Source organism: Aspergillus pseudodeflectus, assembly GCF_044049435.1.
Source record: "Aspergillus pseudodeflectus strain CBS 756.74 chromosome Unknown BJX68scaffold_1, whole genome shotgun sequence".
Taxonomy (NCBI): domain Eukaryota; kingdom Fungi; phylum Ascomycota; class Eurotiomycetes; order Eurotiales; family Aspergillaceae; genus Aspergillus; species Aspergillus pseudodeflectus.
The window spans coordinates 2,085,297-2,101,219 of NW_027263777.1; the positions used below are offsets into that span (position 1 = coordinate 2,085,297).

General features: G+C 52.3%; 5 protein-coding genes across 5 annotated transcripts; 3 read left to right on the top strand and 2 right to left on the bottom strand.

Moving 5' to 3' along the window:
* Nucleotides 1-144: 144 nt before the first annotated feature.
* Nucleotides 145-4,352, top strand: BJX68DRAFT_251778 (indolepyruvate decarboxylase family protein; the record flags this gene model as incomplete). The annotated part of the gene is made up of 4 exons (XM_071042447.1): nucleotides 145-312; nucleotides 398-2,125; nucleotides 2,458-2,730; nucleotides 2,793-4,352. 4 exons carry the CDS (start codon nucleotides 145-147, stop codon nucleotides 4,350-4,352), a joined length of 3,729 nt encoding a protein of 1,242 aa, XP_070906134.1.
* Nucleotides 4,353-4,436: 84 nt separating this feature from the next.
* On the bottom strand, nucleotides 4,437-8,057 carry BJX68DRAFT_251779 (amidase signature enzyme; the record flags this gene model as incomplete). The annotated part of the gene is made up of 10 exons (XM_071042448.1): nucleotides 4,437-4,555; nucleotides 4,619-4,907; nucleotides 4,970-5,145; nucleotides 5,213-5,483; nucleotides 5,619-5,771; nucleotides 5,839-5,951; nucleotides 6,040-6,445; nucleotides 6,855-6,947; nucleotides 7,002-7,972; nucleotides 8,033-8,057. 10 exons carry the CDS (start codon nucleotides 8,055-8,057, stop codon nucleotides 4,437-4,439), a joined length of 2,616 nt encoding a protein of 871 aa, XP_070906135.1.
* A 463-nt stretch (nucleotides 8,058-8,520) lies between these two features.
* On the top strand, nucleotides 8,521-10,171 carry BJX68DRAFT_16650 (putative cysteine synthase). Its single transcript, XM_071036964.1, has 4 exons — nucleotides 8,521-8,851; nucleotides 8,913-8,972; nucleotides 9,021-9,139; nucleotides 9,193-10,171. Exons 1-4 carry the CDS (start codon nucleotides 8,564-8,566, stop codon nucleotides 10,037-10,039), a joined length of 1,314 nt encoding a protein of 437 aa, XP_070906136.1. The 5' UTR covers nucleotides 8,521-8,563; the 3' UTR covers nucleotides 10,040-10,171.
* Nucleotides 10,085-12,123, bottom strand: BJX68DRAFT_16159 (Myb-like DNA-binding domain protein). Its single transcript, XM_071036876.1, has one exon. It carries the CDS (start codon nucleotides 11,870-11,872, stop codon nucleotides 10,304-10,306), a length of 1,569 nt encoding a protein of 522 aa, XP_070906137.1. The 5' UTR covers nucleotides 11,873-12,123; the 3' UTR covers nucleotides 10,085-10,303.
* On the top strand, nucleotides 12,124-14,061 carry BJX68DRAFT_16158 (beclin 1). The gene has a single exon (XM_071036875.1). It carries the CDS (start codon nucleotides 12,376-12,378, stop codon nucleotides 14,026-14,028), a length of 1,653 nt encoding a protein of 550 aa, XP_070906138.1. The 5' UTR covers nucleotides 12,124-12,375; the 3' UTR covers nucleotides 14,029-14,061.
* The last annotated feature ends 1,862 nt before the right edge of the window (nucleotides 14,062-15,923 follow it).

The window sequence follows — 15,923 nt, forward strand, 5'->3', positions numbered from 1 at the left end:
CGCAGGCCGCGGGCAACTTTCTCTCTTCCTTCCTCCTCATATCATTATTTCCTACCAGCTAAATACCCCTGGACCGTCTCTATCAAAAAAAAGTCATTCTCTTTGATTTGTACGTGACGAATTATCTCGGGCTTGCTATACAAAATGTCTTTCCTCGGTGGTGCCGAATGCTCGACCGCGGGAAACCCGTTGACACAGTTTACGAAGCATGTTCAAGATGACAAGTCTCTTCAACGAGACAGACTCGTCGGGCGTGGGCCCGGTATGCAAGAGGGCATGCGCTCTCAGGGGATGATGGGAGGCCATGACCAGGTACAGTACCGATCTTTGCCCTTCCCGTCTCAAACTTTGGAGGATATCGGATGGCTAACCGGTTGCTTAATAATGTGCTATACAGATGATGGACGAGTTCGCCCAACAATCAGCCCAGTTACCGGGAGGTGTAAATCAGCAGATGAGGATGGAGATGGAACAAGTCAGACATCAATTAGAACAATTCCAGCAGACACCTCGGACAGGCTCGCCCGGTTGGGCGGCCGAGTTTGACCCCGGAGAGCATGCTCGCATGGAGGCTGCCTTTGCCGGGCCCAAGGGTCCTATGATGAATAACAGCTCCGGCTTTACGCCTGCCGAGTTCGCTCGCTTCCAACAACAGAGTACCATGAGTGTTCCTCAATCAGCTAGCCCCGTTACGGCGGGTCAGTCACCAATGATGAGTGGTTACCAGCGACCTATGGGTATGGGATACATGGGTTACGGGGGAATGGGGATGATGCAGCCCGGTTATAGCCCCATGATGCACCAGCAGCAACACCAACAGCCGGCGGAAGCCACCGCTCAGGATAAGGGGAAAGGACGGATGATTGAGCTGGACGACGAGAACTGGGAGGCTCAGTTCAAGCAGATTGAGTTGGCGGATAACGAGCAATTGGATGACGAGGCCAACGCAGCCATAGAGGCGGAGATGAACGATCTTGACAGGTCAGTCCACCAAACTTCAGACAATCTGGAGGATAAATTTCGTGGTATGGAAGAAGCGTGGGAAAGAGCTCAAGCTGAGGTGGCAACAAATAGGAAACTCGCCGAGGGGGTTAATGACTTTGATATCAACGACAACCTGCACATGGGTGATATGAGTGAATGGGATGGATTCGATAACCTCACTACCCGATTCAAGGAACCTCGATTGGGTGATTATACGTTTGAGGAGGAAAACGTCTTCCGCAACGTGACTAACCCGTTCGAGGAGGGGATGAAGATTATGCAAGAGGGTGGTAACTTGTCTTTGGCAGCGTTGGCATTCGAGGCTGCGGTGCAAAAGGATCCCGAGCATGTAAAAGCGTGGACTATGCTGGGTACTGCTCAGGCTCAGAACGAGAAGGAGCTCCCCGCTATTCGGGCACTTGAGCAGGCTCTCAAGGTTGACCCGAACAACCTCGATGCCCTTATGGGTCTGGCTGTCTCATACACAAATGAAGGATACGACTCCACGGCGTATCGAACATTGGAGCGCTGGCTGTCCGTCAAGTATCCTCAGATCATCAACCCTGACAATCTCTCCTCAGATGCCGACTTAGGTTTCACTGACCGTCAAATCCTTCATGAACGAGTTACAGACCTTTTTATCCAAGCGGCCCAGTTGTCACCCTCCGGGGCGCAGATGGATCCTGATGTCCAGGTCGGTCTTGGAGTACTATTCTACTGCGCGGAAGAATACGAAAAAGCCGTCGACTGCTTCACAACGGCGCTGGCGAGCACAGAGTCAGGAACGACGAACCAGAAGGAGCAGCTTCATCTTCTGTGGAACCGCCTGGGAGCTACGCTCGCCAACTCCGGCCGATCAGAGGAGGCTATCGAAGCGTACGAACAGGCGTTGAACATCAATGCAAACTTCGTCCGCGCACGATACAACCTGGGTGTGTCCTGCATCAACATCGGTTGCTACCCAGAAGCTGCCCAGCATCTGCTCGGCGCCCTTTCCATGCATCGTGTCGTTGCGGAAGAAGGCCGGGAACGTGCCCGAGAAATCATCGGAGGCGGTGACGGCAGCGGCATCACGGATGAACAGCTCGACCACATTGTGCACCAGAACCAGAGCACCAACCTGTATGACACACTGCGACGAGTATTCAGCCAGATGGGTCGACGGGATCTGGCGGACATGGTGGAGTCGGGAATGGACGTCAACGTGTTCCGAAAAGACTTTGAATTTTGAATAGGTATTGGATTAGATTGTAACTACTAGGGCCAAAGATATCCATAGGTGCATGCATGGCTTAGAATTATGACTGTGATGAATTTATCAGTTCAACAGTTGTAGTCATGGCAGCCCCAAATGACCTCATTTCAACCCCAAATTGAACCTCGGGACTTTTGGCGACCCGCATCTTCTCCGCTCGATCCGTTATCTTCTCCGCTTCACATTTCCATGACAATCATCCATTGAATATTTTGGAGAAAAGTCTCCATAGCACCAGAATGGCTGCAAAAACAGGTGCTCAACTTATCGCGCGCACCCTGCGCGACCTTGGGGTCACAGTGATATTTGGCATCGTCGGCATACCCGTCGTCGAGATTGCGGAGGAAGCGATCAACCTGGGTATTCGATTCGTCGCCTTCCGCAACGAGCAAGCCTGCAGCTATGCAGCCAGTGTCTATGGATACATGACAGGACGGCCTGGTGTCTGTCTCGTCGTCGGCGGTCCTGGAGTTCTCCATGCATTGGCCGGGGTATGGTTGCCTAGCATGCCTTTAGGAATGACCCAAACTCACATATACATCGTTACATATAGATCGGAAACTCATCAGCGAATAACTTTCCCCTTCTCGTGCTCGCTGGATCGGCCGAGTCTACGCTCGTGACCAAAGGTGCCTTCCAGGAAATGGACGCCATTTCCCTCTTGACCCCCCACACCAAGTTCGCCGTCCGTGCCTCCTCGCTCGATTTTATCCCCAGTGCTGTTAAGAATGTCTACCGGACATGTTGGTATGGCCGCCCGGGACCGACATTTGTCGACCTACCTGCCGATATCATCCAGGGAAAGCTGTCGCCGGAGTATGCGATGCCACAGCCAGAGACCTTATTAGTCGCATCACCACCTAAATCGAGCGGTGACCCTTCCTTGATTCTGAAGGCTACTCAGCTTTTGAAAACCGCTCAAGCCCCGCTGCTTGTTATTGGAAAAGGCGCTGCATATGCGCGCGCCGAATTAGGTATCCGCAAGCTGGTTGAGCAGACACAGATCCCGTTCCTTCCGACGCCCATGGGGAAGGGCGTAGTGCCGGACTCCCACCCGCTGAATGCATCCAGTGCGCGAAGCGCTGCATTGAAGCATGCAGACGTAGTCGTCATCTTGGGCGCACGGCTCAATTGGATCCTTCACTTTGGCGAGACACCCAAGTGGTCTCCCAAGGCGAAGATTATCCAAGTCGATATCTCGGCAGAGGAGATTGGGCGGAACGCCGCGAGCACAGAGCTAGGTATCTTGGGAGATCTATCCCTCGTTGTCGATCAGCTCACAGCATCGCTGTCCAATTGGCGATACTCGTCTTCCGCCCAGTTCCCAAGGTTACTCGCAGACTCGGCAAAGAAGAACGAAGACAAGGCTCAAAAGGCCGCTCTCCGACAAACACCCGCCAGTGCACCACTCACATACCAGCGCGCCTATCATATTATCAAATCAACCCTCAACTCATTGGCACCCGCTGAAGGCGGCGATATCGTGTACGTCTCCGAAGGCGCCAACACAATGGACATTTCCCGCTCCATCTTCCCTCTATACCACCCGCGTCAGCGTCTCGACGCAGGAACATACGCTACAATGGGAGTAGGCATGGGGTACATCGTCGCAGCGCACGAAGCATTCAACGCGATCCCCGAGGGAACAGCCAAGCCCAAGAAGATCGTCGCCTTTGAAGGCGACAGCGCATTCGGCTTTAGCGCCATGGAGATTGAAACACTGGCCCGATATAGAATCCCCGCGTTGATCTTCGTAGTCAATAACTCGGGCATTTACCACGGTGACAGCACCTCTGAGGACGCGTGGAAGACACTGCAGGACCAAACTGTTTCGAATAATACCAAGTCCGACGATGCACCTGAGAAGAAGGGTCTACGGTCAACGAGTCTCCTCTATGAGACTAGATATGAGATGCTGGCCACGATGTGCGGCGGCAAGGGGTACTTTGTGCGGAACGAGGAGGAGCTAGAGAAGGCGACGAGGGAGGGTTTCCTGAGTGATACGGTCACTCTTGTAAATGTTATTGTTGAGCCGGGCATTGGGAAGGAGATTGGTTTTGCGTGGCAGAACCAGGCGAAGGAAAATCCGCAAGAGGGAAAGGCGAAGCTATAGTCCTCCTTTATGAATGTGATCTTGGCCCCAGGATAGTTACGTACTTATGTTACCTAAACCATGCACATATCTCTTTCTCTCCTTCTATCGACGACCAAAAACCTGATCTATAACCTTTCCAACAGAAACAGCCCTCTCCTCTCCAAACCTACCCCCAACAATCTGCACCGTCACAGGCATCCCCTTCACCAAGTCGATGTCATCTATCCGTTCATTAGTCTCTCCCAGCGACCACACAGCAAAACAAAACCAGGGCGAAAACATACACTGCTGATGATTAAACCTATCCGACTCATTTCTCGGCACATGCCCACTCCACTCCTCATCCTTGCGGGGATCATCAAGCTCAGGATCAGCCGTGGCAACGGGGACAGTCACAGCCGCATAGTTGAGTAAGTTGTATAAGGCCGTATACCCCAACCACTGCTTACTCACAACCCACGTCTTGGGTTTGTAGCCAACCCAAGGTGTTACGGGGAGTAAGAGGGCGTCAATGCCGGATGACACCCATTGTGCGAGGTAACGTTCTTGGTAGGCCCATTTTGCTTCTTCAATCTGGTTACGGCGGTTAGGGTTGGTAGGTGGGAAGGAGAGGGAGGCACGACTGCTATCCGTACCTTTTCGCGTTCTTGACTCGAGAGCTCATCTGTTGCTGTTCCAACAAGCATTCCCTGTATGAGCGGCTCGTCAACAATGGCGCAGAGCTGTCGGCAGTGGTGGCCGCCGTCTGCGAGGACGCACTTTGTCCAGAGGTTTGTGCCTTCGACGTGCAAGGATGTGTCCCATTCAATCACTAATATTGAGTCAGTCAAACTATACGGCCTCAAAATAAGAGTTATGTAAACAGGAAGGGAGGAGACCTTCATGTCCAGCATCCTTCAACCTCCTCGCGGTTTCCCTCATGGCGCGCATAACCGGGGGCTGAGGCCGAACCACACCATCATCATACACAATACCCAGCTTCAATTTCCAATTCGGCGGCGGCGGCGCAGCGAGTTCCTCCCTCCAGGGAATCGGTATACACCCCGGATCGAGGTTCCAGGGGTTCGAGTCTAGGAGGCTTTGCATGAAGTATTCAATGGTTGAGAGGCTTCGTGCCATGGGGCCTGCCACGGGTGGAACGAGATAGTGCTGATGCATGCTACAACTTGATTAGCACGGGGTGCCACTTTCTCTAGGGTAGGAAGGGTGGTACAATGAACAGTTCCAGGGAACCCGTCCCGTCGTCGGACAGATCGAGTACAGACCCTGAAGGGTAGACGGGACGCGAATTGAGCCTCCAATGTCCGTACCGATTCCGAGTACGCTGCCTCCGGCGCCGACGAGAGCACCTTCGCCCCCTGAGCTGCCGCCAGAGATGAGGTTTCTATTGAAGGCGTTGACGGATTGGCCGAAAACGTGGTTGTAGGAGTCGGACATCTACACCGCGATTAGTTTTCAAACATCTTGATGGACTGAAAAGGTAGAGAACGAGGCAGGAGCACACCATCAACGACTGCGGTACATTCGTCTTCGCATACAGAACGGCACCCATAGACTCTAACAACTGCACCACAGAGTCCGACTTTGCCGCAGGCTTATTCGCCAGGCCAACCCAACCTACAGACAACATCAGCCCACAATTCCGCCCTCCACCCATCGGTCCATCAACGAAAGAGACCAATAATGGAGAAGAGACAAAACTTACCAACAGTCGTATCAAACCCCTGCACATCAAACCGATCTTTGACCGAAACTGGCAACCCATGCAACGGGCCCTTCACCTTCCCCGACTTCTCCAGTTCTTCATCGAGTATCCTCGCCTTCTCCAGCGCCAGATCAAAGAAGATCTCCGTCAGACACCCAGTCATCTGCTGCGCAATCGCAGCCCGCTTACAGAATGCCGTGGTGAGTTGCACCGAACTGACCCCGCGTGAGGCGAGAAGGCGCACAAGAACCGTGACGTCGTCGATTTCCGTCCACTTCAGTTCCTCTGGGGTGAGAATGCCGCAGGTGCGGATTGTGTCGAGAGTGGTTGCGGTGGTGGAGGTGATGGTGGATTGGGGGAGGTGCCAGGCTAGGGGAATGGATTTGAGCTGGGCAGCGCGCTTTTGCTGCACGATGGGTTTCCAGTGGGGGGTCGTCATTGTTTTTCTTAAGCTCCTTAATTGTTGGTTGTAGCTAGGTTTCATCTGATGGCCTTTGTAGCGTGTTGTAGATGTGGATGGTAGGAGCGAAGTATACCTACTAGTAAGAGCTGAGAGTTGGGAGGCAACTGAATTATCTGCGGGGAAAAGAGGGGTTCCTGATATGTCAACCGTGGTTATTCCAAGTCTGAAAATTAGCATTCATATTTGATATCGGTACACTTATATTTACAGATCGTGCCGTAGGAATGTACACCGGTTAGACTGTTATCAACATGCTGGCGTTCTTATACCACGTCAGTAGCGGGTTTTCGCCGCTCCTTGTCTCAGTATCCTCAATGTATGCCCAGCGCTTCATAAAGTCCTCGTGGCTGACCACTTGTGTCAATTTCCCGGTAACTGCTCGGTAGATGTCTTCGACGACGTTGAAGTCGGTGGGGAAGAAGATGTCAAAGTAACCTTGGTGGACCTGGAACATGACGTGAGCCGGAATGAACAAGTATAGGACAAGAATATTACTTACGAAGGGAGTAGAGACAGGGACGGTCCTCCGCTTGTATCGTGTTTGTACCACTGGCGCATTAATTCCGGGCACTGCATCTGGAAGACTGCTAAAGTCGCTGGCCACTAGCCGGTGACCGGGAAAGTAGGTATCGAGAATGTCAAAGAACTGCATCAGCCGAGTTGGGACATACTCGGGTAGCGTAAAAGGCTTCTGGAAGGGTAGGATTCCCCGGACTTGTCGCGTGAGTCTCGGGCCTAGCGGGCTCGGGAAATCACGTTGAGCTGCGGCTTGACGGACGCGCAAGAACCGGGAGGCTACGGGATCAAGTTGAGGAGTGTAGTACTCGTGAAACTCGCCATCCTCATCAATCAGCACTCCTCCCTGTTGTGGTAGTTCGGTCTTGCAGTCATAGCGAATAGTGTCGTGCGCAAAGTTATCAATGACCTCAAGCGCAAGGAAGAAGCACGGCGAGTGCACGTAGGTATCCCATTCGAAGATCGACTTGTTAATAATCTCGACGTGATCCAAATGCCCCGCTGCGTACAGAGAGTCGGTCAAGTTCTTCATCTGCAGCCCTGCCAAAGCTGGGGAGATCTCAATGATGCGGAACTTGGTTCGTTGATAGACCTCATAGTCTGTGTCACGGATGAAATCAAGGATATTGATCATTAAAGTTCCGTTTCCAGCGCCCATTTCGTATATAATCAAGTCGTGGTACGGATACTGTGTCAGCTTGTAATTTGACACCAGGTACCGGGCGATGGTCTCCCCATAGTAAGGTCGAAACAACTCGGTAGGCGTATGCCATAATTGGCGCGCTTCATCCGGCCGTTTTTCGTCCAACAAATCTTCGAACTCTGTATAGCGCTCGCCCAGCATCCGGTGAAACGCAGGCCCATCCTCGATATTATTGAAATCGAAGGGTTCTCCGGGACTAAAGATTGTCGCGTGCTTGGAAAAATAGCCATAATAGGGGTTGTAGAGGCTGTCTGTGTCGCGAGAAGAATGAGCAAAATGGTCAAAGGATATTGTGCAAATTTTCAGCCTACCATCAATAAATTCTCGCGTCAACATCTTGACCTGGCGTGGCCGCTCCGGTCGATGGCGGAGGTCTTTCGCCGTCACCAATGGGTACGTTTGCAGCTCCTTCTCAATATCTTTTGGGTAATCCCCGCGCTTCGTCCAATTCATGCCATCATCCGTGCTCTTGCGCTTTGTCCGCGTCCGACGAGAAAGAAACGTCCGGTATTGTTGATAGGATGGTCCAGACAAGCGCAAGGTGTGCGCCGAGGAAGGCGAGCGCCGCAGGGATTGGCAGGCAGGGTGACGGAACAGCTGTCGAAACAGCTGATTAAGGACTGAAGAGTCCATTGCAGGACGAAAAGCCGACCGAGCGGAGACGATGACAACGAGCTGGAGATAACGGAGAGAAGAGGTGTCAGACAACTTGGTGGATTCTGATGCTGGATTGCGGGCGGAGGTTCGGGTGGCCCGAGCTTTTTCCTTTGGCATGCTTGGAGTACTGGGCTTGTCATAGCTTCATTTCTCCCACTCCCAGTCGTTCCGAGGTCGTTCTATCGATGACGGACAATTCTCACATATATATTGGAACCGCCTTCGTGGCGGGCGTGGTCCTCTCGATAGCTTTCAAGGACCTGTTCTATCCGGAGCTCGAGGAGCGCATCAGAGAGTACCGTCGTCATCGATCTGCCAGATCGCTCCAGGACGCTTCTGCGGATCCGCTTATTGCGAGGCATGGACCTCCCGCGATCGTAGAGGGAATTGAGGGCTGCATAGGAAATACTCCCCTGCTGCGAATAAAGTCTTTGTCCGATGCGACGGGGTGCGAAATCCTTGGCAAGGCAGAAGTACGTGAACCTGTTTTAAATGCTTGCTCACTCCTCGAGTCAATATCTAACACGGACCTAGTTTCTCAATGGAGCCGGCCAAAGCTCAAAAGACCGCGTGGCCTTGAGTATGATTGAAATAGTATGTGGTGTCCGCTGAATCCCATGATAGCCCTCTGACCCAGATCAGGCAGAGGAGAAAGGCCTATTGACTCCCCATTCGGGAGATACGGTCTACGAAGGTACAAGCGGCTCGACTGGCATCTCATTGGCGACATTGGCTAGAGCAAAGGGATACTTGGCACACATGTAAGCACTTTAGTCTTCTTTTGTGTAAGAATCGGGGCTGACTTGATAACCAGCTGTATGCCATCTGACCAGGCCATCGAAAAGTCAAATCTACTCTTGAAACTAGGAGCAATCGTCGATCGCGTGCCGCCGGCTCCTATTGTAGAAAAAGACAACTTTGTCAACCGCGCAAGAGCACTTGCCCATACACATTCTTCTTCGTCAGACGGCTCGAATGGAAGAGGATACTTTGCAGACCAATTCGAGAATGAGGCAAACTGGAGGGCTCATTATAACGGCACCGGCCCCGAGCTTTACGCCCAGTGCAATGGGTCGATGGATGCATTTGTTGCAGGTGCCGGAACTGGAGGCACCATCTCTGGCGTCGCCCTCTTCCTCAAACCCAAGATCCCGAACCTCACCGTTGTGGTAGCCGATCCTCAAGGGAGTGGATTATACAATCGGGTCCGTTACGGAGTCATGTTCGATCCGAAGGAGAAGGAGGGAACCCGACGTAGGAGACAAGTCGATACTATCGTGGAGGGCATTGGAATCAACCGCGTGACAGCAAACTTTGAAGTAGGACGAGAGCTCGTTGACGATGCCGTGAGGGTCACGGATGCGCAGGCTCTAGCAATGGCTAGGTGGCTTGTGGAGAAAGACGGAATCTTCGTCGGGAGCAGCAGTGCTGTGAACTGTAAGAACCCTCCATCCATGATTGGGTCGCTGATACTCACATCCGACCTAGGCTTTGCAGCCGTAAAGACGGCTATGAAATTAGGACCCGGTCATCGAATTGTTACAATGCTTTCTGACTCGGGTTCAAGACATCTTTCGAGATTTTGGGCGAAAGCTGGGGACGTAGGTGGCGCTGTCGACACGAAGCTGGAGGACGTCTTGAACGCGAAAGAGGACCAGTAACGGTCTGACCATGCGTTTCGCGGCAAGACCCTGCTTATCTCGCCTTGCAAGAAACCCTGATCATTCGATTAAACCATCCGATCGATCTGAGGCTGAATCTCATGCGAACATCACCTTGTCGCACTCGTCCCATATTCCAAAGGGCAACCCAAGGCTTTGATAAGGATACTGAACGAAGCTCGGATTCGCTGCTAGTAAGTAGGGGTTCCAAGCTTCTGTTTCGCCAGGCCACTCGTTGCTGGTAGGCTGCCCGAGCGGGCTTTCCTATGTACTTTCGCCATCGCCACTCGCCCAAAGTTGCAACAATTTGAATTCTACCTCCGCGTGCGACCTTCCCGGTAGTTCAGCACGGATCCCAGGCCAAGTGAGATCTGACTGGTCCTTGATTCTTGCTAACTTCCCCAGCTCGGCCTTTGACCAGGGCTTTGATGATTGAGGAGGATTCGCGTGGCGCTCATTCCAATGGCGACCAAACCAATCGTGCAGCTGAACGAGTTTTTTTTGAGGAAAGTGGTCCAGAATATCTTTCCACTTCATCCCCTCGGTCACCTTCATTCGGATGATTAGCCTAGCTTCGTCTGGTGCTATAACAGTCCTTCGTTTAGTTCCTGTAAGAGTTGATTCGTGGTTGGCGTCTTCCGAGTTGAGTCCAGGCGCCGGTGAATCTATCGAACGGCCACTGCGTTGAGTGATCATCTCTAGCTCCTTTTTCAGGTGGATGAGGTCATGTCCGCTGTCTGCAGGATCAGAAAGCGTGGCTTGCAAATGCGAGACATACTCTCCTTCGGTAAATGATCTTTTGCAGTAATTGCACGTATTTTTCGTACGGCTTGCCACGAAGAGGTCCCTGCGCTTCTCTCTGATGTATACGGCACCTTTCGGGGTCGGTGATGGCTCGTAGTCCTGTAACGGATCGTCGGACTCGCTTCCATCTGGGGTATCTGCAAATGACCAGTCGCAGGCAACAGGCTTGGAAGGGTTATTCTTCCGCTTTTTCGGGCTGTCCTTTTGTTTTCTTCTTCTCGCAACATCAGTGTTACGTCTGGGCTGCGAGGGGAGAGCCCAGAGGGAACCCGCTCCAGGTGGAGACTGGGTGCGGATGGTAGTGACAATCGGTCTCGGTATAGATTTGTTCAGCATAGTTGGGGTTGTCCACTTTGGACTGATCTCAGGAACGCGCCAAATCGGATCCACAGCCTCATCGAGTCTCTCATTATGTTCGACCTCAGATTGGTTGGATTCTTCGGCGGCGCGAGTATTTGCTTTTTTGGTGACAGTCTCGCCCGTCCCGAGTTCCCGGGCGTGGGTGCCCTGAACACATAGCGCGGTATCTAACAAAGAATCCACACTGGACGTGTCGTCGTCTTCAGCCTCCGACGTCGTGCTTGCCTTGTCGTCCGGCGTTTGCTGCGACTTTTTGGGCTCGAGTAGCATTTGTGATAGTCTGGATACCGCTCCACGCCCGAATTGCTGATCCAAATCACTGTCGTCGGTTCTCTGCGTGTGATGGTGTCTGGAATTCTCCTCTTCCATACCCGCCGCCGATGGATCCGGTTCCAATAGCCAGTCCTCAATGGTCGCAGCGTTGTCCTCCCCATCAATCGTGTGAAGATGCCCATTGTTCACAAGTATGTCCCCCGTCTGAAGATCGATCTCGTCACCGACATCTGTAAAATCCCGACCGTACTTTTCAAAGATCCCCTCGAAGATGGATTTCAGTCGCAGGTCGTTTTGAGCACGTGCAGCCTGTAAATCAACGTGACTCATATCGTCCTCGCTCTCGTTCTCGGGCTCTGGCGACAGAGACAGCCGTCTTTTCAATGGTCTCTCCATGTTTGCGCGCGGAAAGAACTTGGCATTTCAATGCGAAAGGGCGTGAATTGGAAGGAAGGGCCAAAGTCGCGCAACTAAAAACTAGGATGCAAGGGCACAGCCTCTGAATCCAGTAAAGGGAGCTGCAACGCGGGAGTATTTTGGATGAATTTTGCTGCGACGGAGGTGAGATGGACGAGAGCGAAATGCTATAAAGTGCGAGCTGAATTAAGGCCAAACGGAAGAGCTGGAGGACAAGCTTTGGTTGCGCGAAATCCTAGAACAATGAAGCTGCACATTCGGAGAGAGAGAGTTAGGCTTGTTGTTGGGTCGGTCTGAGAAGTATGTTGTTGATCCAAGCCTATAGCAAAGGCGGCCACAAAAACATTAACTGCGGATCGCCGCATGACGTTCTCTGACTACCTTCAAACCCCCATCAACCATCAACTGCAACAACATCCGCCCTTCCTAGTCTTCGGCCATGCCACCATAATGACCAAGGTTTACTCTTGTTTCCAGCAAACATGTCTTGCCAAAAGTGTCGTACTCCTCTAAAGCTAGACGGCTCTCTAGAGTCGCTGAACCCGGCTGCATTCGATTTGCTGATCGGTAATAACCCTCCAACTCCTCGCAGGCATTCAACTAACAAGGGTTGGCCAGGCTCTACAGGTAAAACCCTACCGGACCATACTATCGGCACTGCTCGATTATCATACCCACAAGAGCGCCGAGAGCTGTACGATCGAGTCTCGAAGAATGCGTCGCCGCCCGCGTATCGGAGGTCAATACCAGCGCCCCGGCAGGCCGGGGGCAACCTGGCAACACAGCCACGACTAGGGCGAGGAGACAGTGGCAACATGTCTTTTGTTATGCTTACAGAGTCCCAAGTCGGTCCACCGCAGGCCATTGGAGTTGACAGCTCCTCGTCGAAAGCTAAGCGGGGTCACAATACCCAGAGTGATGAACATGGTCTGGAACATGGGTCGTTTGCAGACCAGGTCGAGCGCACAAGCCGATTATTTGAGGTTATCTCCTCCCGCTCCGATATTGATCATCCGATCTGCACAGAATGTACCGAGATGCTAGTCGAAGGCCTTCAACAACGCCTTGTAGACGCCACAAAAGAACGAGATGCATACGTAACATTCCTACGAAACCTGAACTCATCTGTCCCAACACAGGAGGAGATCGAGGCAGCCGAAAAGTCCCTAAAAGAAACATTGGAGGCTGAGGAGGCGGCATTTGCGGAACTTGTTGCCCTAGAGAAAGAGAAAGCCGGTTTGGATGACGAAATCGCGCAGCTGGAGGAAGAGTCTCGACTTTTAGATCTCGAAGAGGAAAAGTTCTGGCGCGATCGAAACGCATTCTCTTTGGTCCTTGCCGATTTCCAAAACGAGCGGGACGCGTTAAATATGAGATACGACCATGATTCTCGGCAGCTCGAAAGGCTGCAAAGGACCAATGTCTACAACGACGCATTCTGTATCGGCCACGATGGCTTCTTTGGGACAATCAATGGCCTTCGTCTCGGCCGCCTGGCCAATCCGTCAGTTGAGTGGCCTGAAATTAATGCCGCCTGGGGTCAGACAGCACTGCTTCTAGCCACTATAGCAGATAAACTGAACTTTCAATTTCAGGGCTACCGGATGAAACCCATGGGTTCCATGTCAAAAATCGAGAAATTCGAATATTCACGGCCGTCACCCGCGCAATCGACAGTCGATGGGGGCAATGCAGTTGTCAACATTGTCAGCCTTGAGCTTTTTTCTTCCGGCGACCTACCGCTCCATATTCCATGGATTCACCGCCGGTTCGACACAGCAATGGTGGCCTTCCTAGACTGTCTACGCCAGCTTGGAGAGTTTGTGGAAAAAACTCCAGCGCCAGCGCCCTCCAATCGTCGAGGCCAAGCGGGTGCTGTTGTACCCGGATTGAAATTGCCATACGAGATCAAACGGGACAAGATTGGCGATGCAAGCATTAAGCTGGGGTTCAACCAAAACGACGAGACCTGGACACGGGCTTGCAAGTACACCTTGACATGTTGCAAATTCTTGTTGGCGCATGCCAGCAATGTTGCAAGTGCAGGCTCGAGTAGCTCAGCCGCTGTCGCGGCTGCAGCCGTCACTGCTGGAGAGCAAGCTAGACTGGCAATGGCTAGTCCTTCTAAGAGATAGAGGTCCGGCCTATATCATCGCCCACAAGTCATCTTGGGCTTCCCGAATTTGGTTGTCGGCATGGCTGCTAATCCGCTTTTGAGCCCGCCGACACATACCAGGTGGCGAGTTCTATAAGAGTTGTATCTACTAGATCACGTATCTTAGATTGCTGGCCTGGGTTCGGTGAGTACCTTATCAGCTCGAAGTGCACATGTACCACTAGGTCCACTACCACCCTTGCGTATTCCCTCCCATAATAATTATCGGCATGGTACGACAAGCGAGCTCCCTTTTCCGCGAAAATGCAGATAATCACCACCATGGCACACTAGCCGAAGAGAGTCTGACAAGCCTTTTCTTTTCTTTTTCTCCTGACGCCCCGCCACCATGTCATAAAATGTCCGAGGATCTTGCTTTCACGGAGCATGGACCAGCAAGCATTGCGTTCGGGCCCCGGGGCTGGCAATTTCAAATCATCAACAAGAAGAAAACAAGTTATCCCGCGCCTGAGTTCTCCTTAACCTCTTGGCTTGATCCCGCCGCCAAAGTGACAAAGGCCAGCGACAGGCGGCGGGAGATCATCATTTAGTTGTCTAGGCCTAGACACAGGCTTGTAAGTAAAAGGCAAAGCGTGTCCTTGATGGTTGCTAGTCGCGCAGGCCGGCTTCCTTTTGCGGCGATAGACCTATGTATACGCCTCGCCTTGGATGGTTGGCTCGCATCATCCCACGCTCGCGGTCAACTCTCCCGCCACTTCCAGAAGTTGGCGGCTTGCAGCACGGCGCCCTCCCATTGTCTCGTGGCCATCCGAAGCAAAACAAAAAGGAAACCCCGCGGAAAAAGAAAGGAACAAATGGAGTTGGAGAAGGATGGGGGTTGCCGCAGAAGAACAAAAAAAAAGTCAACAAAGAAAGATAATGCTGCAGCCACAACTTTCCTGACATTCTACGGACCCATGGCCCCGGGTCTATGAATGCTGTCCAGATCCATCACAGTCAACGTTGATCCTACACGTCAACTAGGAATGTTTCGGGCCGCTCCCGGACACACGAGGCTCGTTTAGTCTATTCGCTCCTCCTGCGACGCGCCAGTTTCGACTGAATCAATGATCCCTGTGGCCATTCTTTCATCCGGAAATGTTCGTACATGCGGTCCGTCTGTGACTGAGGCATGCATCAGGCCCAACATTCCGTCCCAAATCACATTCCTGGGCGGGGGCCATCGAGATCAGCAGTTTAGCACCGCTTTGGAAGCGCTCAAGATGCAATTATCAAGGTTGCCTGTTATCCTGTCAAATCAGATCTTGGTCTCACATTCTTCCTCGCCTTGCGATACTCCGTACTTTGGCCATCTAAAGTCCAGCCTCCACACCGAACACCCCAGCCTTTCGCTAGGTATCCGCCTCTCGTTCAACGGCTCTGTTTGGGGTCCGAAAGTAGCAAAATCTTCATACACATTATTACAGACTTGTCAAGAGCAAAATCAACAAGCGACGTCAGGGGGTGTCGCCCGTGATTGTCTGACGGCCTGCGGGCATCAGAAAGGCGTCAAAGTTCCTCTTAGCAAGTCCATGATACAATACCATGCCACACCCGACTTCGAGAAACAATTCCGAAGCATAATTTAGAATTGTTTCAAAGACAATCATGACAATCCATCTGCGCATCCACGGGTCTGGCTCGCAGTTTTTGAGGCTAAGAAATTAGTGGAAGTTAGAGATCTGGCTAATTTCATCCCTTGCGCCTCAGCCAGATGCTCTTTCATGGTTCATCCATTCACCAGCCTGTTTAACAGACATTCGATGAGAGAAAGTCTCCACAGTGCACAGCTTGGGGCACGTTGCTATCGTGTACAGTACCCTGACCAGCGAAAGCCACCACTCGTCCATTGTCGGGAATGCGTCTGCAGGAGTC